This window comes from Aulonocara stuartgranti (genome assembly GCF_965226115.1).
Source record: "Aulonocara stuartgranti genome assembly, chromosome: 8".
Lineage (NCBI taxonomy): Eukaryota > Metazoa > Chordata > Actinopteri > Cichliformes > Cichlidae > Aulonocara > Aulonocara stuartgranti.
The window spans coordinates 28,670,231-28,694,599 of NC_138959.1; the positions used below are offsets into that span (position 1 = coordinate 28,670,231).

Sequence of the window (24,369 nt, forward strand, 5' to 3'; positions counted from 1 at the left end):
CTCCAAGGTTTGGAGGCCTATCTCCACCCACCACCACTTCCCCTGCCGGTGGCGGACTCCCTCAGGTGTCGGTGTGTTGGTGGTTCTTTGTGTCTGGGGGTGGGCGTCCGGGTACACACCGGCTCACTCCTTGGCGGCCGCTTGTCGGGGCCTGGGGCCTGGGGCTCGCTCGGGCCCCTTTGGAGGTGGGGTGCCCCCGGCCTCTCGGCCTAGGGCTCGGTCACTCAGGCACAGCTGGGGGCCGGCGGAGCTCACGGGCGCGTCACTGCAACTCCCCCTGACTTCTGCTCCGCGGCTGCTGGGCGAGCCCTCATCTGGGACTCTCCTCAGCTCTTACTGGGACAGTGGCGCGGCTGCCCCTCTGTTGGTCTTCCATGGTCTCTTGTGTTCTGGGGGCCTCTGGATGTCTGGAGTTTTGATCTCCTCCATACCCGCTTCACACCCTGGAGGACGGGGCTGTGGCCCCCCCACACTCCCTAGCAGATCATTACATGGAGAAACCTTTGGAATGCAAGCATGCTGATCCACACAGGTATGCACACATGGGTATTCACAGACGCGGACTAAAGCTTTCTTGGCTGCTGCCTCAAAGCACACTGTGCGCTGTCTATCTTGCGTGCTGCACAATATCGTTTATTACTTAGTAAATACTGATATCTATGACTAGCTAGTTTATTGTGATGGTGCTTTGTTTTCTCTATTATTATGTTGCTCTTTGTTGTTTGCTGTCTCCTCTGTTTGTTTTTGTTTGTTTGTTTGTTTGTTTTTTTTCTCCATACAGGTGACCCAGGAGTTTTTTTTTTTTTTTGTCTCTCTTCCCCCCCCCTTCTCACCGTCTCTTCTCCCCTTTGGTTTTCTTTCTTTCTCTCCCCCTCTCTCTCTCATTCATTCCCCCTGTCCTATTTATTAAAAAAAAAAAAAAAAAAAAAAAAAAAATGACAAAGGATGAACTGAAGCTCTGCCATCACGTAATGTCGCATACTGCTGTTTCTGATGTCATTTAGAAAAAAAAAAAAAAAAGAAGACTACTTTTAATTAACTTCTTTGGCCCACTTACAATGAAAATGTAAAAAATCATCAGCGGTTGATTTGTTCCATCAGAAAGGTCCTTCATTTCACCCTGGAGACTCAGCATTTGTATGAAGAAGGACTCCAAACTGCAGTCGCGAAGATATGCCTTCTTCAGGAGTCCAACTTCAGTAACCCTACAAACTTCACTGCTGTTCAGTTTTCTGTCTTCATTTAGGTCAGAAGTAATAGCAGAGCTGTATGTTTTACTATATATTTTCTTTAATTCCTCAATCAGTACAAGGTATATTGCGTTTAGGTCGAAACTAGCGAGTCAACTCCCTGCTAACTTCTAACTCACTAAATTTCATAAATTCTGTTTTCATGGTAACCTGAATTTTAAACTTAATTGGTACACCTGGTAGAGCAGCAACACTGATCATTTTATTAAATATTAAAGAGTTTTGACAGTTTGTAACAGTTTGCCACAGTGTTCGTTTGACTTTGGGACCTGAAGTGGAGTTTGGAACTGGAAACGACTAATGACATCAGATTTAAAGACCAGATTAGGGTGAGGACCCATTAGGTGATTAATGTATATGGTTTGTTTAAAGCCTGACCAATACTGTAGAGGAGTACTGATTCTTGTGAATTTTAGACAGACTGATGCCACACCAAGCCTAATTCTTTTGAGGCTGGTTTTGCATGAGAATTACGACAGATTATTCCATAAGAAAGTCAGAAATCATGAGACTGCCAACAAACTCAGGCATGGCCTTCGGAGTGAGGACCTCTCTTTCTCTCTTTCACACTTTCTTTCTCTCATGTATACCTTTCTCCAGTGATGTCTCTTTATGGTGTTCCTGGTTATTAGCATCAAAGCCCAGAACTGAGTGAAGGACTGCTTCAAACGTTTGTAGTACTTCCTAAAAGCAGGAGAAGAGCAGCAGCACACAAGGGATTACATTTGTACATAACTGAAAGCAATGTCCTAAACCCCTTTAAGGACTATGCCCTTTCACTACCTCTATGAAATGCATCTTTACTGGTTTTCTGTACAGTGGGTTAGTGCAGTTTCAGAACTACTCTTCACTCAGTCTTCCTGTGAGAATGTCAATGTATTCAGAGACACAAAGCTCCTACAGTTAAATGAAGTTGAAAGGTTCTGTTCGGTTTCTTTAACCAGACCTGTATTTAAACATCCACACTGATATAGCTTCAAAATCAACCCACTAACAACTTAAAATATAAACAGTGGATCGCATGTTGACCTAGACTAGTTTTAATTTTTACACTGCTTCATAAAAATTTTTAGTGGACAGGTTTCCAAATCTTTTCCTCTTCTGCCTTAACAACAGGTTCTTTATTTCTAGCTCACACACGGTGTCAATGCGCTAACACGCAGTAGTGATGAGATTTCCGGCTCTTTTTAGAGAACCGGCTCTTTCGGCTCGGCTCACTAAAAAGAGTCGGCTCCCAACCGGCTCTTCAGGTTGTTTTGTTGCTTTAATTTATTATTAACAACAACATAAAATTATGCACCAAAGGAATTACTAATGTAAAAAAAACCTGTGGTTTTATTTATATATGTTTATATATAAATATATACGGTGGCCCCTAGAGACAAAGCATGTACAAACTCCAAAACACATTTCTAGCGTTAACTGAACTTCCAAAACAGAGCTACCTAGATCACTTAAATTACACAATTGAAAGCATATGTGTATTGTTATCCCTGGCTCTCTTTCGTTTGGCTCTCAGTGAAGGCGGTCGCACTTTTCTCCTCTCCTCTCCCTTAGCTTCCCTGCTTAGCTTCTTATGTCCTTGTCTTGTCTCGTGCTTTTTTCTTCCCTGGAACACTCCCTCACAGTCTGTTCTCTAAAACCTAAAAGAGGAATTATGGATTTGATCAACTGGTCCCTAAATGCAACCGACACCCCTTTCTCAACGAGAAGTTTGGGCTTGGGTGAGCCTGAGTGCTGAAGATATCTACCTATTTGGAACCATGGTAACAGGGTTCTTGCTGATCGGAGCTGGCTTGGCCCTGACTTATCGAAGAATTAAGAAAGCGGAACCAGCTGTTCAAACCCCCACAAGGCTGCCCGCTGGGATTGAAACGATGGGAAGAGGCGTGAGTTTCTCAAAATGGGCTCATTGAGTGTAGCACAGATAAGATCTTGGAGAGGCTACGGCTGCTGTGAATATTCAGAATAAGACCTCTGACTGCAGACTGGATACAGACTGGGCTCGCTCGGAATAACATCTCTGGGCGCAAATTGGATGACATCTCGGGGAGGCACACTGCCGTGAGTTCTCAGACATCGGCTCCTTGAGCACAAGAAATGACAACATCACAGAACGCAAGTATGGGGAAGTTCGCGGCTCTCCAACTGAGAGACCAGTGTTGGACTGTAGAACTGCTTTGAAATTCATATGAGCTGTTCGCACTAAAGTAAAAAGCACCATCACTTCATGTGGATAGCCCCTTTGGCGCCAGCGGCAAGGCTGGAGCTGAACAAAAACTCCCTGATAACGACTGTGTTTAGTCTGTTCCTTCCCATTCCATGCAAGGCCACCTGGGTTGGCTGGTAGACTGTTTACTTAGCCTGGCAGGGCGAAGGACACTGTCTCAGCTGAACTCTGGACACGCACACACATACACTTACACTGATAAGCACACACTCATCCCCCCTCCATTTCCAAACGCCTTCAATGCTTGTTTCCTGCGGGGGAACACGGCGGGTCCATGTGCCGCGCTGGAATGGTAGTGCTGTGCAGGGCGGCTGCTGTGTTCGCTTCGGATTACTCCTCACCCCCCACCCAATCCTGTGGCTTGTCATGTCTTTCACAATGTTGTGCTGTGGACATTTATGTGCTTTTTGTGCAGAGGAATTTTTTTGTTTCCTGTTCTCATGCTGTCCTACCATGGAAGCACAGCATGAGTAGAGGTCTCTTTTTTTCCTCTTGTACTTTCCTATTGTAGTGTATATTTCAGTGTTTTTCTGTAACGCTACCGATCTCCGACTTGTATCCCCATGTGATGTCTGTGTTGTGTGTGTAAGGTCCGGGGGGGGGGGGGGGGGGGGGTGTCCCATTTCACTGCAGGGCAACCTGCATGTTGCAAATAAAGCTGTTTGTGTATTTATACACAACCACTCATATATATTCAAATAATTTAAAAAAAATTTTCATTTACCTCTTACTACCACACACCAAATCCGGTTGCTGGTACTTCCTGGCTTGTGTAGCCACTAGGTAACAAAAGCCCTAGCATCCTGGAGCACTTCTCTTGTGTTTTGTACGTGTTTTGGAGTTTGTACGTGTTTTGGAGTTTGTACGTGCTTTGTCTCTAGGGCCACTGTAAATATACTTCTATTTATTCACTCCACATAAAATGTAATAAATATATCATATAATATAAAAACCAACTTTTTACATTTCAACTTTTAACTATTTAAATTTTCAGCTTTTTCCTTTTAAACTAATTTTAAGTGAAACAACACAAAACACTGCAAACCACAACACAATTAAATATAAATTAAAATATGAAAACAAAAAGAAGATGCACATTCCCTGTCGCTAACAGGGATTTGGCACGTTAATGCGGTTATGGTATTAACATCATTTTAATGAGATTAATGCTGACAGCACTAGTACATATATGTGTATATATATATGTGTGTGCATATATATACATACATATATATATATACATACATATATATGTATACATACATATACAGTGGGGCAAAAAAGTATTTAGTCAGCCACCGACTGCGCAAGTTCCCCCACCTAAAATGATGACAGAGGTCAGTAATTTGCACCAGAGGTACACTTCAACTGTGAGAGACAGAATGTGAAAAAAAAATCCATGAATCTACATGGTAGGATTTGTAAAGAATTTATTGGTAAATCAGGGTGGAAAATAAGTATTTGGTCAATAACAAAAATACAACTCAATACTTTGTAACATAACCTTTGTTGGCAATAACAGAGGTCAAACGTTTACTATAGGTCTTTACCAGGTTTGCACACACAGTAGCTGGTATTTTGGCCCATTCCTCCATGCAGATCTTCTCGAGAGCAGTGATGTTTTGGGGCTGTCGCCGAGCAACACGGACTTTCAACTCCCGCCACAGATTTTCTATGGGGTTGAGGTCTGGAGACTGGCTAGGCCACTCCAGGACTTTCAAATGCTTCTTACGGAGCCACTCCTTTGTTGCCCGGGCGGTGTGTTTTGGATCATTGTCATGTTGGAAGACCCAGCCTCGTTTCATCTTCAAAGTTCTCACTGATGGAAGGAGGTTTTGGCTCAAAATCTCACAATACATGGCCCCATTCATTCTGTCCTTAACACGGATCAGTCGTCCTGTCCCCTTGGCAGAAAAACAGCCCCATAGCATGATGTTTCCACCCCCATGCTTCACAGTAGGTATGGTGTTCTTGGGATGCAACTCAGTATTCTTCTTCCTCCAAACACGACGAGTTGAGTTTTCAGAATCAGAATACTTTATTGATCCCTGGGGGAAATTATTTTTTGTTACAGTGCTCCATTTTAAACCAACATTAAGACAAGACAGACAATACACTAACTAAGAATAGTACAATATATACATATATATACATACATACATACATAAGTCACTCATAAATAAATAGTTGGAAAAGAAACATGTGTAGTTGTAGCAGCAAACAGTGTGTTAAGTGGATGCGTTGTACAGGGAGATGGCCACAGGCAGGAATGATTTCCTGTGTCGTTCAGTGGTGCTTTTCGGTAATCTCAGTCTCTCACTGAACGTGCTCCTGTGACTGACCAGCATGTCATGGAGTGGGTGGGAGGTGTTATCCAACATTGTCTTTATCTTGGACAGCATCCGCCTCTCCGACACCACCTTGAGGGAGTCCAGCTCCATCCCCACAACATTGCTGGCCTTACGGATTAGTTTATTAAGTCTGTTGGCATCTGCGACCCTCAGCCTGCTCCCCCAGCATGCAACAGCATAGAGGATCGCACTGGCCACAACAGACTCATAGAAAATCCTCAGCATTTTCTGGCAGATGTTGAAGGACCTCAGTCGCCTCAAAAAATAGAGACGACTCTGGCCCTTCCTGTAAAGTGCTGTGGTGTTTTTAGCCCAGTCCAGTTTATTGTCAATGTGTACTCCAAGGTATTTATAGTCCTCCACAATGTCAACACTGACCCCCTGAATTGAAACAGGGGTCAAGTGTTTCCTGGTCTTCCTGAAGTCCACGATCAGTTCCTTGGTCTTTGCCACGTTGAGCTGCAGATGATTCTGCTCACACCACGTGACAAAGGAGTCGACCACAGCCCGGTACTCTGTCTCATCATCCCTGCTGATGCATCCAACCACCGCAGAGTCATCAGAAAACTTCTGAAGATGGCATGTCTCTGTGCAGTGGCTGAAGTCTGTGGTGTAGAGGGTGAAGAGGAAGGGGGAGAGGACAGTCCCCTGTGGTGCCCCTGTGTTGCTGATCACCTTGTCAGACACACACTGTGGGAGACGTACATATTGTGGTCTTCCTGTCAGGTAATCAACAATCCAGGACACCAGAGAAGCATCCACCTGCATCGCTGCTAACTTATCACCCAGGAGGGTCGGCCTGATGGTGTTGAAAGCACTGGAAAAGTCAAAAAACATGACCCTCACAGTGCTCGCCGGCTGGTCCAGATGGGTGTAGACACGATTGAGCAGGTAGATGATGGCGTCCTCAGTTCCGAGACGAGGCTGATAAGCGAACTGAAGGGGATCCAGGTGTGGTCTTACTATGGGTCGCAGCTGGTCCAGGATGAGCCTTTCCAGGGTCTTCATGATGTGGGAGGTCAATGCCACGGGCCTGTAATCCTGGGGGCCACTGGGACGTGGCGTCTTTGGTACAGGGACGAGGCATGATGTCTTCCACATCACCGGGACCCTCTGCAGACTCAGACTCAGCATAAACAGTTTATGAAAGACTCCACACAGCTGGGGGGCACAGGTCTTGAGGACAAGGGGACTCACTCCGTCTGGTCCAGCAGACTTGCCTGAGTGAAGTCTCCTCATTTGCATCTCAACCTGGTATTGAGTGAAGGTGATGGGTGGGGGAGGGGTGTCAGGAATCTCACAGGAGGCAACAGCGCCATGTGAAGAGAGAGGCTGGCACAGTGGTGTGGCTCTGGATTCCAGGCTGACTGCAGGTGAGGTTGTGGGGGTAGGAGCAGACACTGTGGTGTCGAATCTATTGAAAAACAGATTCAACTCATTGGCTCTATTCTCACCTCCCTCAGTTCCCCTGCTGTTGGTTGGCCTGAATCCAGTGATGGTCTTCATGCCCCTCCACACCTCTCTCATGCTGTTCTGCTGGAGTTTCCACTCCAGCTTCCTCCTGTAATTGTCCTTAGCCTCTCTGATCTTGTCCTTTAGTAACACCTGGATCTTCCTCATCTCCTCTTTGTTGCCCCCTCTGAAAGCCCTCTTCTTGTTGTTGAGGAGGGCTTTGATGTCCTTAGTCATCCACGGCTTGTTATTTGGGTAACAATGAACAGTCTGAGCTGGAACAATGGAGTCGGTGCAGAAAGTTATGTAGTCTGTGATACACTCAGTAAGCCCATTGATGTCCTCGGCGTGAGGCTCACAGAGTGTTTCCCAGTCGGTCACCTCGAAACAGCCCTGTAGTTCTGCTATTGCCTCCTCTGACCACCTCCTAACAGTCCTGGTGGTCACAGGTTCCCTCCTCACAATTGGCACATAGCGGGGGGTGAGGTGAATCAGGTTATGATCTGACCTACCAAGTGGGGGGAGGGAGGAGGAGCTGTATGCATCCTTGACGTTAGCATACAGTAAGTCTAAAGTTTTCTCTCCCCTGGTGGGACAGTCCACATATTGTTTGAATGTTGGTAGTGTATTGTCCAGTGATACATGGTTGAAGTCACCCGAGATCACAATAAAGGCACTCGGGTGCTGAGTCTGTAGCCGAGCTATGGCAGAGTGGATAGTGTCACATGCAGCTGTGGGGTTAGCAGAGGGGGGTACATAAACAGCCACCAAGATGACGTGAGAGAATTCCCTGGGTAAATAATACGGCCTGAGTCCAACAGCACACAGTTCAGTGTCCGGGCAACAAATCCTTTCTTTGATTGTTATGTTGGCAGGGTTACACCACCGGTTGTTAACTAAAACAGCAAGCCCACCTCCTTTCCGCTAGCGATGCTGTCCCTGTCCGCCCGAACAGTGTGGAAGCCTTCCACGGAAGCATTCTCATTGGGAATGTCCTGGTGCATCCATGATTCGGTGAAACACATCAGGCTACACTCTCGGTATTCCCTCTGACTCCGTACCAGTGCTGAGAGCTCGTCGATTTTAATTGCCAACGATCGCACATTACCCATCACGATAGACGGCAGACACGGTTTAAACCTCCTCCTCGCTTCGAGCCTCCGCTGTCTCACCGTCACCTTTTTTCTTCTCTTCTGTCCTTGATCTCTGCATCCCCGATGTGTTTTCCTCCAAATTTCAGCTGGTACTTCTGCGGGCCTGGCCAGCGAACCGGCCGGCATCAGGGCGATCAGCTGATCTCTGGAGTAAACAGTCCGTGCGTGTAGGAGATGTGCCGCGGTCCCGTTCCTTGATAAAAGTAACAGTTCCACGGCCACCAGAAGAACAAAAACTCTCTCAATCCACATGATTGAGTAAGAGATAGAAAACGGAGGAAAATACAAGTCAGAAAAAAAAAAGAATACGTAGAAAAAAAAAGCTAAACTAAGAGAAAAGCAGGAGCGACTGTAACAGGCTGCACGCTGGTTGGCGCATGCGCACTTGAACCAAAAAGTTCTACTTTGGTTTCATCTGACCACATGACATTCTCCCAATCCTCTGCTGTATCATCCATGTGCTCTCTGGCAAACTTCAGACGGGCCTGGACATGCACTGGCTTCAGCAGCGGAACACGTCTGGCACTGCGGGATTTGATTCCCTGCCGTTGTAGTGTGTTACTGATGGTGACCTTTGTTACTTTGGTCCCAGCTCTCTGCAGGTCATTCACCAGGTCCCCCCGTGTGGTTCTGGGATCTTTGCTCACCGTTCTCATGATCATTTTGACCCCACGGGATGAGATCTTGCGTTGAGCCCCAGATCGAGGGAGATTATCAGTGGTCTTGTATGTCTCCCATTTTCTGATGATTGCTCCCACAGTTGATTTTTTCACACCAAGCTGCTTGCCTATTGTAGATTCACTCTTCCCAGTCTGGTGCAGGTCTACAATACTTTTCCTGGTGTCCTTCGAAAGCTCTTTGGTCTTGGCCATGGCGGAGTTTGGAGTCTGACTGTTTGAGGCTGTGGACAGGTGTCTTTTATACAGATGATGAGTTCAAACAGGTGCCATTCATACAGGTAACGAGTGGGGGACAGAAAAGCTTCTTACAGAAGACGTTACAGGTCTGTGAGAGCCAGAGATTTTCCTTGTTTGAGGTGACCAAATACTTATTTTCCACCCTGATTTACGAATAAATTCTTTACAAATCCTACCATGTGGATTCATGGATTTTTTTTCCACATTCTGTCTCTCACAGTTGAAGTGTACCTCTGGTGCAAATTACTGACCTCTGTCATCATTTTAAGTGGGGGAACTTGCACAATCGGTGGCTGACTAAATACTTTTTTGCCCCACTGTATATACACATATATGATCGCTAGTATATAAACACACGCACACACACACACACAGAGCGGTGTGAAAAACTGTTTGCCCCCTTCCTGATTTCCTTTTTTTGTTTTTCACACTTGATTTATTTACACACAAATGTAAATATTAGACAAATATATCATTATGATTAATGGGGGAAAAAATTTAAACCTACATGGCCCTGTGTGAAAAAGTGAAAGCCCCCTAAACCTAATAACAGCTTGGACCATTGCTTAGCAGCAACAATTGCAATCAGGCACTTGCAATAACTGGCAATGAGTCTTTTAGAGTGCTGTAGAGAAATTTTGTTTTTTCTTGAGCCATGGACTTGCTGGTATGTTTTGGATCAATGGTAGCCAAACAGCCCCAGACAATCACACTACCACCACCATATTTTACTGTTGGTATGATGTTCCTTTTCTGAAATGCTGTTACTTCTACACCAAACATAATGGGACACACACCCTCCAAAAAGTTTAACTTTTGTCTTGTCAATTCATAGTGTATTTTCCCAAAAGTCTTGAAGATCATCAAGACGCTTTCTGGCAAAACTGAGACAAGCCTTTATGTTCCTTTTGCTTAGCATTGTTTTTGGTTCTTGGAACTCTGCCATGTAGGCCGTTTTTGCCCAGTCCCTTTCTTATGGTGGAGTCAGGAGCACTGACCTTAATTGAGGCAAGTGATGCCGGCAGTTCTAAGGTCTTTTACCACAATTGCCACAAGCGTTATAAGTGGGGTGGGGGTCACATTTTCACACATGGCCATGTAAGTTTGGATTTCCCCCCCTTAATATTAGACACCTTAATTTGGAAACTGATTTTTACTTAATTGTGTTACCTTTGTCTAATATTAACATACAAAAACGTATGACATCAGGAAGGGGCCAAACACCACTTTCTCAAACACCATTGAATGTCATAGATTGTATAGATTTCCCCTCTCCCTCAGTAGACCTGGCCTGGTGTCCTCGAATGTGGCTCTGGATGACAATGGCTTTCTGTTTGAAGAATCTAAAGTTCTTCCTGCAGAGGAAACCCCTTATGTTTCTCTGGATGGTGATGGCAGCCCATGTTTGAGTGCTGCTCCATTTTTCTTCCAGCTGCTGGTACAGTTGCTCCTTAAGGAACACCTAAATGTAGTTGCATATACAGTAAATGAAAATCTGCTTTACCTTTCTAATTAAAAACAAACTAAATGGTGAGATGATTGAACAATTTGTCACCTTGGTGAGTCCCAACTGGTACTGTCCCTCCTCAGCACCCAATATTTCCAGCAGAGCCACTGTCTGATCTCTGTCTGATATTTCATTTAACTCCTGGGCCTTCAGAACCCCATACCTGGATCAGAAAGACATGACACCTTTAAGACCTTTAAGCACCTTGTCCAACATTTGTGCACACACTCATAATGCAGTGGATGCCTACACTGCAAAAACTCAAAATCTTAACAAGTAGATTTGTTTTATTTCTAGTCAAAAAAAAAATCTAATCACACTTAATATAAGACAAAATCAGGTAAAGAGTAACATCTAAGAGGAAAAATCTGTTGATGGAACAGTGAAAATTTTCTAGTTCAAGGTCCACAGTTTAAAAACAAGTTCATATATCTTACTGAGTTGTTACTCTTTAGCTGGTTTTGTCTTATTTTAAGTGTGATGAGATATTTTGACTAGAAATAAGACAAATATACTTGCTAAGACTTTGAGTTTTTGCAGTGTAGGGGGCAACTTGCAGTCAGTATCTTGCCCAAGGGTACTTGCAGATTAAAGAGCCAGAGAGTGAACCACCAATCTTCAGATTGGGAGACAACCCCCTCTACCACCTGAGCCACAGCCCTCCAGAACAGAACGTGATTTAAACATATCAGATTTAATTTGCCACCAATCCTTATCGATCATTTGATGCCAGTACCTAAAAAATGTTTACATTTTATTTCTCATGGAGACAGCAGGAACTTTCAAATTTGCTAAGATTTATGGAGAACCTTTGGTTCGAGGCAACCTGGAGGGAAATTAGTGTTTAAGGAAACTACAGTCATGGAATTTACATTCACTTAACACATGGAATTTAGTAGTTTATAATATTATATTAGATCATAACAAGAGAATAGCTGACACATGTCATCACTAAATATGTGGTATGAAAACAAAAAGATCAGAACTGATTAATAAAAAGGTTTAAAATAGGGACACAGCTTTTTAAAAAGTGATACCAAAATTGGGAGCGGCGGAAGACATTTTTAGATTATTTACGAGTACAACATTAATTAAAATAAAATACAAGTAATGATATGAGGAAGAGAATGGATGGATAGAAGTAACAGTCCTATAATAAAAATCCTACTTAAGTGCATGCCAAAGTTCTTATGATTAACAGACACTAAACAAAAAATTCAATGTCTTTAGTTTTAGTCTTTGACAAATGGATTAAATCTGTCAACAATAAGCTTTCTGCATATGTTTATGGCAGTGTTTCTCAAATTTTTTGTTATTCCCCATTTTGGAAGCCGAATAACATTCAGGACCCACTTCTCCCTTCACATTTTCTTTTGTTTGTTTATTTTTATTTTAAAAAATACAGTCATTCATCTTAGATTCACTTGTGTTTTTTACTCTGGTTTTTCACACCACTGTTTTATTGAAATTTTTGTTTTTTGTTTATAAATTTAAACTGAAAAGAGTGAATAGTTGCATGTAGTTTGAGCTACATTAACGTTCATGAATGATCATCTGCTTGGAGGAAAGTGAGAAGCAAACTATCTTTTAGCAATGAGCTCAGCACTGTATGTATGTTTGCAGCACCTTGAGACAAAGTAGGAGTACTGAATCCTTATTGGAAAACCTTCTTTCCGGATGTGGATGGTCTCCAGCAACCCCGCATGCCTCAGCTGTGCTGACACATAGTCCACATCAAAGATACCAGGAAGCTGATAAGAAACATGTGAGAAGTAACACATGGTTTTACATTGTCTTGTAATTAAAAAAAATCTCCAATTTCATGAATAGTAAGGGATGTCATAATACTACTTTAAGAGATTTTTATCCATTGTACCAATGTTTTGTTCCGATTTGTGATCCTAAATCTGAATCCTTCTAGAAAAACAAAAAAGGTTCAGAACCCAATTTATCTGGCTCCCACTGGGAACCAAATATTAATAGAATCTGGAAAATGAACTGTGATGACATCTGTGATGTGATGGCATGTCTTGTGAATGAAAAACGGAAAAGGTCTATTTAAATTTTACTGTAAATGTAAACTATGTCCTTCAAAAAACCTATTTATTATGGTCATACAAGCATTACTGCTACATATTGGTAAACAGCAGAGTAGCTGACAAAAACTGGCATCTTGGTTTCATGGTCCCAGTTCTCAACATTTCAATCTAAGCATTACACACCTAGGAACAACTAGTGTAATTCCATGGCAACCCAATCCACAGGTTTCATCTTCAAATTGTTGACCTTCTTTAAACTTCTGAGCCCTGAGCTGTCAGTAATAATGATACCAACCCAAGTCTCTAACCCTAACATAAACCATTACTAGACAAGCAAATAGTACTTTTTGAGGGAAAAAAGTAAACCGAATTCAATTTTTTTGTTCATTATTCTAAATAGGGTTAGAATTAGGGTTAGGGTCCTCAGTGATTATTTAGACCTCATGACTTAGGGCAGTGTAGAAATTGTTCCACATTACACATATGTCACAAGTTAATGGAAAAGAAATATGTGTATTACTGTAAAATTGGTCTTGTTACCTTGACATAGTTTGGCTTCAGACAATGAATGAAGGAAGTTTTGCATCTAGAATATCAAAGAAAAATACAGTCACAGGTTATTCCTAAAGGCAGAGTTAAAATCAAGAAAGCCTGAACTGCAAATGTTTTTAATAATAAATCCTATGTTTTGTGTTGACATCAGTGTTTACCATTTGTTTACTTGTCAAAAAAAGTTGCTATATAATCATAACTAAACTTGTATCAAATGAATCTGTCAAAACTATTTGACAGCACTATGAATGGAACCATTTGCTAAAACTGTATTTTCTACACAAGCAGTGAAAAAGTATCCCTTCTGATGATACTGAGCTGGTTTCCAAACAAATCCACAGATTTGATAATGATGCTCTGTATCAGCCAATTTCCTCTGTTGGTACCTCTCCAAGCGGGTGGTAAGTTCAGTCAAGGACTGGAGGAAATGCGAAGCCGCAGTAGTGGACTGTTGGCGCTGGCCCCTTCTTTTCCAGCCCAACTCTGTCTGCTGAACATAACTGTCTTGAACCTTCTGGAACAGCTCTGACACCATCTGTGGCCATATAAAAGTTATAATGTAAATATCCCTATAAAATATGCAATTTATCTGTAGGTACTTGATTCTACATATGAAAAACAGTTTAAATCTTAGAACATTGTAATTCTCACCCATTCTGGTGAGAACTGTTATAAGAATAGGCTTTATATCTAAACACAAAGTGTTCCCTCAGTTGGAAAGCCACCTGTCTCATAACTTTTAGTTAGAGCCTACACCACCCACAGAACACCAAAGATGTCCTTTATTGGACTAAATTTGGTCAGCTCTATCAGTTATGCCCTTTAAAAAAGAATTTAAGACTTTGTTGATATTTGGTTATAAACTAAAAGGATCCTGGAATAATATCTAGCATCTGATGAAAAAGAAAGGTGGGCAGTGAGTGAGGATAGACAGTGATGAGTATCAGAACATTTGGATGTTGACCACTTTTAAGGGTGCATTGTCTCTTTTAAGGAACAATAAGGTAAATATCAAACTAGCAATAAGATTGTTTAAATTTATCTCTCAGTGCAGCCGACTTTAATCTGTTAAAATTAAATATCAGAAAACTGCTAATTTTATGGATGAACGTGTTGCAGCCAATTACTGTATAAAAGATGGAGGACACTGTTCCCATTACTCCTTACTTACTGTGCAAAAGCAAAGCCAAAATGTCCCTGCAATCTTGCATTTTTGTATGGACAGTAGTGACTGGGGATACACTCAGTGTCAAACTCTCACCCACACACCCACAGGATGTGACCGTGAACAATTCTTCACAGCTGTGTTACTGCCATAGTCAGTTTTTATGAATAGTAAGTCACTATCCTTATTTTAGACAAAGATATGCCATCAGCAGCCCAGTTATTGTAAATATCAGAATTATTAGCAAATTGATTTTTTTCTTTTGAATTTTTGATATGAAACTGAGGATGATATAAAACAAACTGAAGATTTGAACAATACATCCATCCATTACAAACTCATAGCCTGGTAACACAGAAGTGAATCAAGCTTTGTTCATTTTATTTAATAGCATCACTTAGAATCTCCATTACTATCAAAAGCTACATCCACCTTGGGGAAAACAAAATAAGAAATCATTACTTGGCTCCATCACATTATTAGAACAATGACTGCATAAAAGATGGACAACATAGTTCTACTTCCTCCCATGGCATAAAAATGATGGCAAAATGTCCCATTTTGGGGGAGTCTGTGGAGTAGTGACTTGGGGTGGAGTTGCTGCGTTGAAGATGTCAGGGAGCTGCAAGTTAAATACTCTTAGAGCACAACTTGACAATGTTGTGCTGCAGGGTTATGGTATGGAACCAGCAGACCACAGAAAATGACATGGCACTTTAAATGGTGTAGTAGAAGGTCAGTAGGATGTTATTACTGACAGAGAAGGAGTTCAATTTTCTAAGGAGGTACATTGACTGGTGGAACTTTCTCAGGTTGACCTCAGAGTTGGGGAGAACCTCAGGTGGCTGTTGCAGATGGTCCCCAAGTACTTGTACTCCTTTATGATCCCTACAATGACCCATGGATAGTGATGAAGACAGCCACTACAGGCAGTAAGTTTGCCCACTAACAAAGAAATGATCAATTTATCATTTATGTATTTATTTTGCCTGTCCTGTCCAGCACTGTAGCAAACAGTATTATTGTCTGAAGGCCAAAAAAATGCCCAACAGATTTATTTTTCCAAGTGGACCAGAGGGAAAGAAAAAAAGAGGTAACGAGTTGAGAAGGCTCCCAGTATCAGCTCGTTACCTGTAAAAAACACTCATGGGAGCTAGTAAGCTTGCTCATTGATTGCAGATCAAACACATATTTCCTTCATGAAAATGAGAATTCATTTATAACTTTTCTGAAAAACATTTTGCTAGATTTATTTGATATTGTTCTGTCTCTCACTGTTCAACAAACCTACCATTAAAATTATAGACTGATCATTTCTTTGTTAGTGGGCAAACTTACAAAATCAGCAGGGGTTCAAATCATTTTTCCCTGACTGTATATATTTTAAATATATAAATTTTCTAAATCTAACTGGGACTCGTGGTGACCGCGGTGTTCCAAGCCGAGACAAAAATGGACGTGTCCTCCTTACTGCAGCTGAACAAGACCAATGATGGGTCGAACACTTCCGCGATACTCTGAACCAACCTGAGCCACCCCAACGGTTCGAGGCTGAAGACCATGGATCTTCTTCCTGCCGATATCGGACAAATCAGCATCACTGAAGTCAAGACAGCGATCCGACTCCTCAAGAGTGGAAAGGCAGCAGGCCTGGACGAAATCCTCGCCGAAATGCTGAAGCATGGCGGACCCCATCTTGAAGCCGCCCTTACAAGACTCCTAAACGCCTGCTGGTCAACATCACATGTACCCGATGATTGGACAAAAGGCACCATCATCAAACTTAAAAAAAAAGGTGATTTGGGTGACTGTAACAACTGGCGGGGCATCACGTTGCTGTCGGTACCCAGGAAAGTGTTTTGCCTCGCTCTTCTGAATCGGCTACAACACGCAGTGAACGAACGATTGCGAGAAGAGCAGGCTGGGTTTCGGAGTGGCCGGTCATGCGTCGAGCAAATCTTCACCCTCCGCATGATCATTGAACAAACATTGGAATACCAAAGGAAGATTTCTATTAATTTCATTGACTTCGAGAAGGCTTTTGACAGCGTCCACCGGCCGACTCTATGGGCTATCCTACGCCACTATGAAGTCCCTCAGCAGTTTGTAGATGCCTTTCGTTGTCTCTACTCAAACTCCCGTTGCTGCGTCCGGACGGAGGACGGCTGCACAGATTTCTTCAAGATCAATACTGGCGTCCGACAAGGATGCGTGCTATCCCCTTTCCTCTTCCTGTTGGTAATTGACTTCAAATCAAATCAAATCAAATCACTTTTATTGTCACATCACATGTGCAGGCACACTGGCACAGCACATGCGAGTGAAATTCTTGTGTGCGAGCCCCACAAGCAACAGAGATGTGCAAACACAACAACACAAACGAGCAAAATACAAGAATGGCCAACCTGAAACTAATAAATATATGTACAATATATAATAGTGTATGCATTTCTGGATGTGTATACTAAATATTTTCCTACGTGTGTGTGTGTGTGTGTGTGTGTGTGTGTGTGTGTGTGTATACACATTTTTACAAATTAAATAGTAAAAAATAATAATAATAATAATAATAATAAGATATATAAAATATACAGAGTTGAATATGTGCAAAACAAGTGGCATTTATATACAGTGTGGAGTGCACAATGTTGAAGTTCCAGTAGTGAAGCTGAGGTGTCTATGACGTGTTCAGCAGTCTGATGGCCTGGTGGAAGAAGCTGTCTCTCAGTCTGCTGGTACGGGACCGGATGCTGCAGAACCTCCTTCCTGATGGAAGCAGTCTGAACAGTTTATGGCTGGGGTGACTGGAGTCCTTGATGATCCTCCCCGCTTTCCTCAGGCACCGCTTCCTGTAGATGTCTTGGAGGGAGGGAAGCTCACCTCCAATTATCCGTTCAGAGCACCGCACTACTCGCTGGAGAGCTTTGCAGTTGTAGGCGGTGCTGTTGCCATACCAGGTGGTGATGGCACAGTGATAGAAGGTCCTGAGGATGCGGGGGCTCATGCCGAATCTTTTCAGTCTCCTGAGAAAGAAGAGGCGCTGCTGCGCCTTCTTCACTGTTTTGTTTGTGTGTACTGACCACGTAAGATCCTCAGCCAGATGTACTCCAAGGAACCGGAAGCTGCTCACTCTCTCCACAGCAGCGCCGTTGATGGTGATGGGGGTGTGTACTTCTCTGCACCTCCGGAAGTCCACTATCAACTCCTTTGTCTTTGCGACGTTGAGGGTGAGATGGTTGTCTTGACACCAGTGGGTCAGGGCGCTGACCTCCTCCCTGTAAGCCGTCTCATCACCGTTGGTGATAAGACCCACCACTGTAGTGTCGTCCGCAAACTTCACAATGATGTTGGAGCTGTTAGTGGCTGTGCAGTCGTAGGTGTAGAGTGAGAGTGAGAGGGCTCAGTACACACCCCTGTGGAGCACCAGTGTTCAGTGTGATGGGGGATGAGGTGATGCTGCCCAGTCTGACCACCTGGCGTCTGTCAGACAGGAAGCTAAGGATCCAGCTGCAGAGGGAGCTGCTCAGTCCTAGATCCTGCAGTTTCCTGTCCAGCTTCGAGGGAACGATGGTATTGAATGCTGAGCTGTAATCTACAAACAGCATTCTCACATACGTGTCTCTCTTCTCCAGGTGTGACAGGGCAGTATGTAGTGTCAGGGCTATGGCATCATCAGTGGACCTGTTGTGGCGGTATGCAAACTGTAGAGGGTCCAGTGAGTCGGGTAGTGCAGAGCAGATGAAGTCCCTGACCAGCTTCTCGAAGCATTTGCTTACGATGGGGGTCAGGGCTACAGGTCGCCAGTCGTTCAATGAGGAGATGGTGGAGGATTTGGGTACAGGGACGATGGTGGCCATTTTGAAGCAGGCTGGGACTACAGACAGAGAGAGGGAAAGGTTGAAGATGTGCGTGAACACTCCAGCCAGCTGAGCCGCGCATGACTTGAGGACGCGGCCTGGGAATCCCGTCCGGACCAGTAGCTTTGCGTGCGTTCACCTTCCTGAAGCACCTCCGCACATCCTCCTCAGACACAGTGTGCGCACTGACGTCATCCGCGGTGCGCACACTGTCCGGTCTCATGGTGTTCGCTGCGTCGAATCTAGCGTAGAATACGTTTAGATCCTCACACAGAGAGGCCGTGGTCTGCGGTGTGCTGGTTTTCCCTCTAAAGTCTGTGATCGTGTTTAGTCCCTGCCACATACTCCGAGGGTTGTCAAACTGTTGCTCCACCCTGTCCCTGTACTCACGTTTGGCTGCTTTGATCGTCTTCCGGAGTTGGTAATGTGCGTGTTTGTAGTCCGATGTGTTCGCGGAGGCAAAGGCGGTGTTCCGTGCCGCCAGTGCCGCGCGAACATCTCCGTTAATCCAGGGTTTTTGATTTGGGAAGGATTTAACTGTTCTGGATGGGACGACATCTTCCACGCATTTCCTGATAAATCCACAGACTGAGTCTGTGTACTCATCAATGTCTCTGGCGGCCACGTGAAACATTTCCCAGTCCGCGTGATCAAAACAGTCCCACAGCGCGGACTCCGATTGGTCCGTCCAACAGTGCACCGCCCTCCGGGTTGGAGCTTCCTGTTTCAGCTTCTGCCTGTAGGCGGGCAGGAGCAGGATGGAGCAGTGATCTGATTGGCCGAATGGGGCGCGGGGGAGGGCTTTGTACGCATCCCGGAAAGAGGTGTAACAGTGGTCGAGTAGCCGGTTTCCACGTGTGTTAAAAAGGATGTGTTGATGGAGTTTTGGTGAGACTTTCTTCAGGTTTCCCTTATTAAAGTCTCCGGCTGTGATAAACGCTGCCTCTGGGTGTGCGGTTTCCTCACTGCTGATCGCGCTGTACAGTTCCCTGAGTGCACGGTCAGTGTCGGCTTGTGGGGGTATGTAAACAGCCGTAATAATCACTGCTGTAAATTCCCTCGGTAGCCAGAATGGCCGGCACTTAATCATCAGGTACTCCAGGTCCGGTGAGCAGAAGGATTTGACCGGGTGCACGTTCGCATAATCACACCAGCTGTTGTTGATCATGAAACATACACCACCGCCTCTGCTTTTCCCAGTAAGATCCTGTGACCTGTCCGCGCGGTGCACAGAGAACCCCGGCAGTTGTATTGCGGAGTCCGGTACTTTGTCCGATAGCCAGGTTTCTGTGAGGCAGATCACGCAGCAGTCCCGCATCTCTCGCTGGAATGAGAGCCGTGCCCGAAGCTCGCACAGCTTGTTCTCCAGAGACTGCACATTAGCCAGTAATAAACTGGGTAACGGTGGTCTGTAAGTGCGCCGTCTCAGTCGAACCAGAACGCCAGAACTTCTCCCTCTGCGTCGGCGTTTGCGGCCTCCAGGGCCAGAGAACAAAGGCGTCTCAGGTGAGATGAATGGGGGGTCTGCAAACGGAGCGTCCGTGTTGCAAAACTTGAACTCCGGAAAGTTATAAGAAAGACCGTCTTTTATGTCCAGTAAGGTTTGTCGGTCGTACACAAGGAGACAAGTGCTGCTCGTGAAAAAATAAAGGAAAAGTAAAATTAAACACAGAAGAAAGCCGTTGCTTGGGGGAGCTCGCGACGAGGCTGCCATACTCGGCGCCATCTTATCTTATCTTCATCATGCGACGATCAGTTGACCAAGCTGGCATCGGTGTGCCCTGGCACGAAGCGCGTAATCTCACTGACTTGGACTTCGCAGATGACATCGGCCTGCTGGGCTCGACTCAGGAAGACCTCCAAAAGTTGACCGCGGCCCTGCAGAGGGAGGCGACGAAAGTTGGATTAAGAATCAGCGCCAAAAAAACCAAGGTACTCCGAGTTGGCTATGCATGTGCCCGCATTCCTGTCATGATCAACCAACAACGTGCTGTAGAGGTAGAGAATTTTACATATCTTGGCAGCATCATCTCGAATGACGGGGTCTCTGATCGGGATGTCGACGCCAGAGTAGGGAAGGCAGTTGGTGTCCTGCAACGTCTCCAACCTATTTGGACTACTGAACTCTATCGTCTTCCCTACTGCACTTTACGCTAGTGAAACCTGCCGCTCAACAAGTGCAATTATTCAACACCTGAACGTGCTTCAACAACGTGGCCTGCGGCGAATCCTGAGAATTTCCTACCGGGACCGAATAACAAATGAGGAGGTCCTACGAAGAGCAGGCACCCGCCCATTAGCCGATGTTGTTGCAGAAAGGCGCTTCCGCTTTGCGGGCCATATTTTACGCCTACCCCCTCATCGCCCAGCTAAGATTGCCATGACATGGCGTCCACGCACTGGCAAGCGAAAGCAAGGCCGACCAAAGACCACATGGCGTCGAACATTCATGGACGATCTGAGAACTGTCGACATTGCCTGGGACGAAGCTGAAGCAGTTGCTGCTGACCGACATCGATGGAGAACACTAGCTGCCCGATGCACCGCCCGGCGTAGGAGGAACTAAGTCTAAGTCTAAGTCTAATTTTCTAAAGGACTGAAATAGCATCATTATGTAAAAGTCAAGAGCGTCCGTGCCTGTCCAGGGATAATCTGAAGTACTTCTAATATTACACAAAACGAGGTTTATTATCTTTATAAAGTTGTGGGCTTTTCTGGAGCGGGTATATGTTGGAGGTCTGAAGAAGATTGAACTTCAGTCCTCCAAATTTTTCTGACATGATGTCTGTCTCATTTGGTCAACAGAACATCTGGCACAGGACAAATGTGATGAAAGGAGGAGGTTTCTGCAAACATCTTGCTTCTCCCTTACTTGTCTTTCCTCAGGATGGATGTTGCTGTAATGTGATATAATAATATCTGCATCCTGTTGTTAAATGAAAAAGACAAATTACACTTCTATCATTTATAAATCGAACTCTTCATGTCACCAGGCTGGAGAATAGTCTGAATGTATAATGGATGTAAAACTGTTTAAATCTATTTTATATCCTGTTTTATAACTTTTTTTTAAAGTTCTGAGACAGAGTCCAGCCCCTCTTCTGGAGACTGGCCCCAGAGCCCAAGCCATGCGTTGAGGTGAGGCCAGTACCAGGAGAGGATGCTTTAAGTGCATATGGTTATGCATAGCAGATGTTGACAGATGTTTGATATATATATGTTTGATATATATATGTTTGATATATATATATATTCACCTTGGTTTCATCTGCAGTACTGACTGTAAAATGCTTCCACATAGCAACACTCTTTTCTATTTGATTGCCCAAATCCATGTGGGGAGTTTCAGCTAAGTTAATGAGTGACGGGAAGCTATGCTAATTAGTCTATAGCCTACATCTTGCTGTCTGCAAAACGAACTTAAACTAAGTTAAACGTACCATATAACTCCCACAAGTGCATAAAATTCGACACAACTACACAAACATCATTTTAGGTTTTTAAACCGAATGTAAACGTTACTCTGTCAACAGCCTATTTGTAAATTACTGAGCAACAGAGCTACGTAACAGAACGAACATGCGAGCACCCGACTGCAGTCGTCAGTGATGCAGGGCAATGGAAAAATCTCCCGATCTTTGCGAAAGTTATAAACTGCCTCCGGAACCCAGTTAAGGTACAAAAAAATCTATTCAACAAAAATAGTGATGCAGTTCAGCCTTTATTCGCTCAGCCGAGCCTCTCTGTTGCTGTGTGGAACAGCCCGTGTCAGTCACCTCTTTCACACGTCACTCACTCATCTGGGCATGCACTGCGGTCTCATAAGGAAACTCAGCTTTTTGATATAAAGTTTTTCTTGTTCCCGAATAGAAATATTTTTTAAAGTATTTGTTCGAAAGAACTATTTGTAAAAAACACGTTATTTGTGCTTTTCCAAATACCGTATTCGGGTTCGGCTCCACCCCTTCCTGGCTCACAATGCACCCGACCCCTACAGTGCCTCCTGGACAAACCAGATGCTCGCCCTTGAGCACCCTCCCCGGGCTTGGCTCCAGGGCAGGGCCCCGGTAACCCGATGTTCTTCTCAGAGGGGTCTTCTGAATCACTCTTTGTCTGGTCCCTCACCCAGGACCAATTTGGCATGGGAGATCCTACCAAAAGCCCTCAGCCCTTGTGTGTCCCTGGGATCCCTGGGACACACAAACCCATCCAGCACGATAAGGTAGCGATTCGCGGAGGGGAACTTAAGAGTCATACACTTTAAAGTCTTATTTTTTTAAATAATTCTTGTCTTTACATTTCCACATGTCCTGTCAAAACCAGACTAGCTCCTGTTTCAAAGTCGTCCCCCTGGATAAATGACAGCATTCTCTGTCTAAAGCGTTGTTGTCATAAAGTTGAGCGATCATTTAAAGGACCTTTTAGTTTCTTTTTACACTTTTACACTTCAGTTCGAGATGCGAGGCCTGCCTATTTCTCAGACCTAGTTTGAAAGAGCAGAGGTAACCCCAAGGTGTTATTTGACACCATTAGTGATATTGTTGCTAATGCTCCACCTGCTGTCCCAATTTCCTTCAAATGAAGATTACTGATTTTTTTCAACAAAGAAAGAAAATTTCACAATGTGAGGAGCAATAGTTCTCCTTCTGTGTCTCTGTTCTCTGCTCCAACTCAAGCTAGACCTGTTATTTTAGAAAGACTTTTACCTGTGTCCTTAGTTAGACTGAGTTAGTCAAATTAGTTGATTTGATGAAAGCATCCTCCTGCTCTCTTGATATTTTACCTGGATCTTTGTTTAAAAATGTCTTTCAGTCTATCCGTCCCTGTGTGCTTACAGTTGTTACCTCATTGGTTTCTGGTCAGGTCCCTGCTCTCATTCACCCACTGTTAAAAAACCCCCAAGGTTGACGCTTCTCTGCTTAGCAGTTTTGGACCAATTTCAGAACTACCATTCATCGCTAAGATGTTAGAAAAGGTTGTGGCTAAGCAGCTTATAGCTGTTCTGGATGAAGCATTCTGGATAAATTCCCATCTGGCTTTCGTAGAGCTTATTCTACTGAAACTGCACTTCTTAGAGTCTCAAGCGACATCTTGATTAGACGTGTTGCAGGAGAATGCTCTGTTTTGCTGATGTTGGACCTGACCTCTGCCTTTGATACTGTTGACCATCACATTCTGCTAGATGGGCTGAGACACTGGGTGGTATTATCAGGGTCTGCTTTGGACTGGTTTGCATCTTATTTGTGTGAACCTCGGAGGAACCTCGTTGTGACTTTTGACTCAGCTCTGATTTTGGACGTGCGTGCTAAATCTCTGGTTTGCTCCTGTTTTTATCACTTGAGAAATACTGCTGACTCCCATTGTGTCACGCTCAGAACTGGAAATTGTCATACATGCATTTGTTTCATCTTGTTTGGAGTATTGTAATTCTTTGTTCACTTGTTTATGTAACCTCCTTGGAACGTCTGCAGGTTGTTCAGAATGCTGCTGCAAACCTTCTGGCCAAGTCTTCCTAGTACTCTCATGTCCCACCCCTGCTGATCCAGCTGCACTGGCTCCCCATTAAATTCAGAGTCCACGTTAATTAATGACTTTGAAATTTAGAGCTCTGCATGGACAAGCACTAACATACATCAGAGATCTTTTACAGCCATACATCCCCAGCAGGTCACTGAGATCATGTGATCAGGGCTTGCTGGTTTTCAAACATACAAGGCTGAAAACGAAAGTTGACAGAGCTTTTGTAACAGACTCTGGAACTCTCTCCCTTTGAGCCTGAAATCTGTGGACTCGGTGGTCTCTTTTCTTTTTTTGGTTAATTTTCTTTCTTTTTTTTAAAAAAAAAACTACAAGTTTCTCTGGTGATAGATTCTTAAAATCTTCCAACAAGATTAA

At 44.1% G+C, this 24,369-nt stretch overlaps 1 protein-coding gene across 6 annotated transcripts in view; it reads right to left on the minus strand.

Moving 5' to 3' along the window:
* myo15b (myosin XVB) overlaps window positions 1-24,369 on the minus strand; it is a 126,915-nt gene that overhangs the window by 54,208 nt on the left and 48,338 nt on the right. For all 6 annotated transcript variants that reach the window (XM_082543878.1, XM_082543877.1, XM_082543880.1 and 3 more), the window contains 6 exons: window positions 13,839-13,987; window positions 13,441-13,486; window positions 12,488-12,612; window positions 10,910-11,024; window positions 10,641-10,816; window positions 1,841-1,934 (listed from right to left, as the gene is read on the minus strand). In XM_082543878.1, coding sequence (XP_082400004.1) covers window positions 1,841-1,934; window positions 10,641-10,816; window positions 10,910-11,024; window positions 12,488-12,612; window positions 13,441-13,486; window positions 13,839-13,987 — 705 coding nt within the window. The remainder of the gene's footprint in view (window positions 1-1,840; window positions 1,935-10,640; window positions 10,817-10,909; window positions 11,025-12,487; window positions 12,613-13,440; window positions 13,487-13,838; window positions 13,988-24,369) is intronic.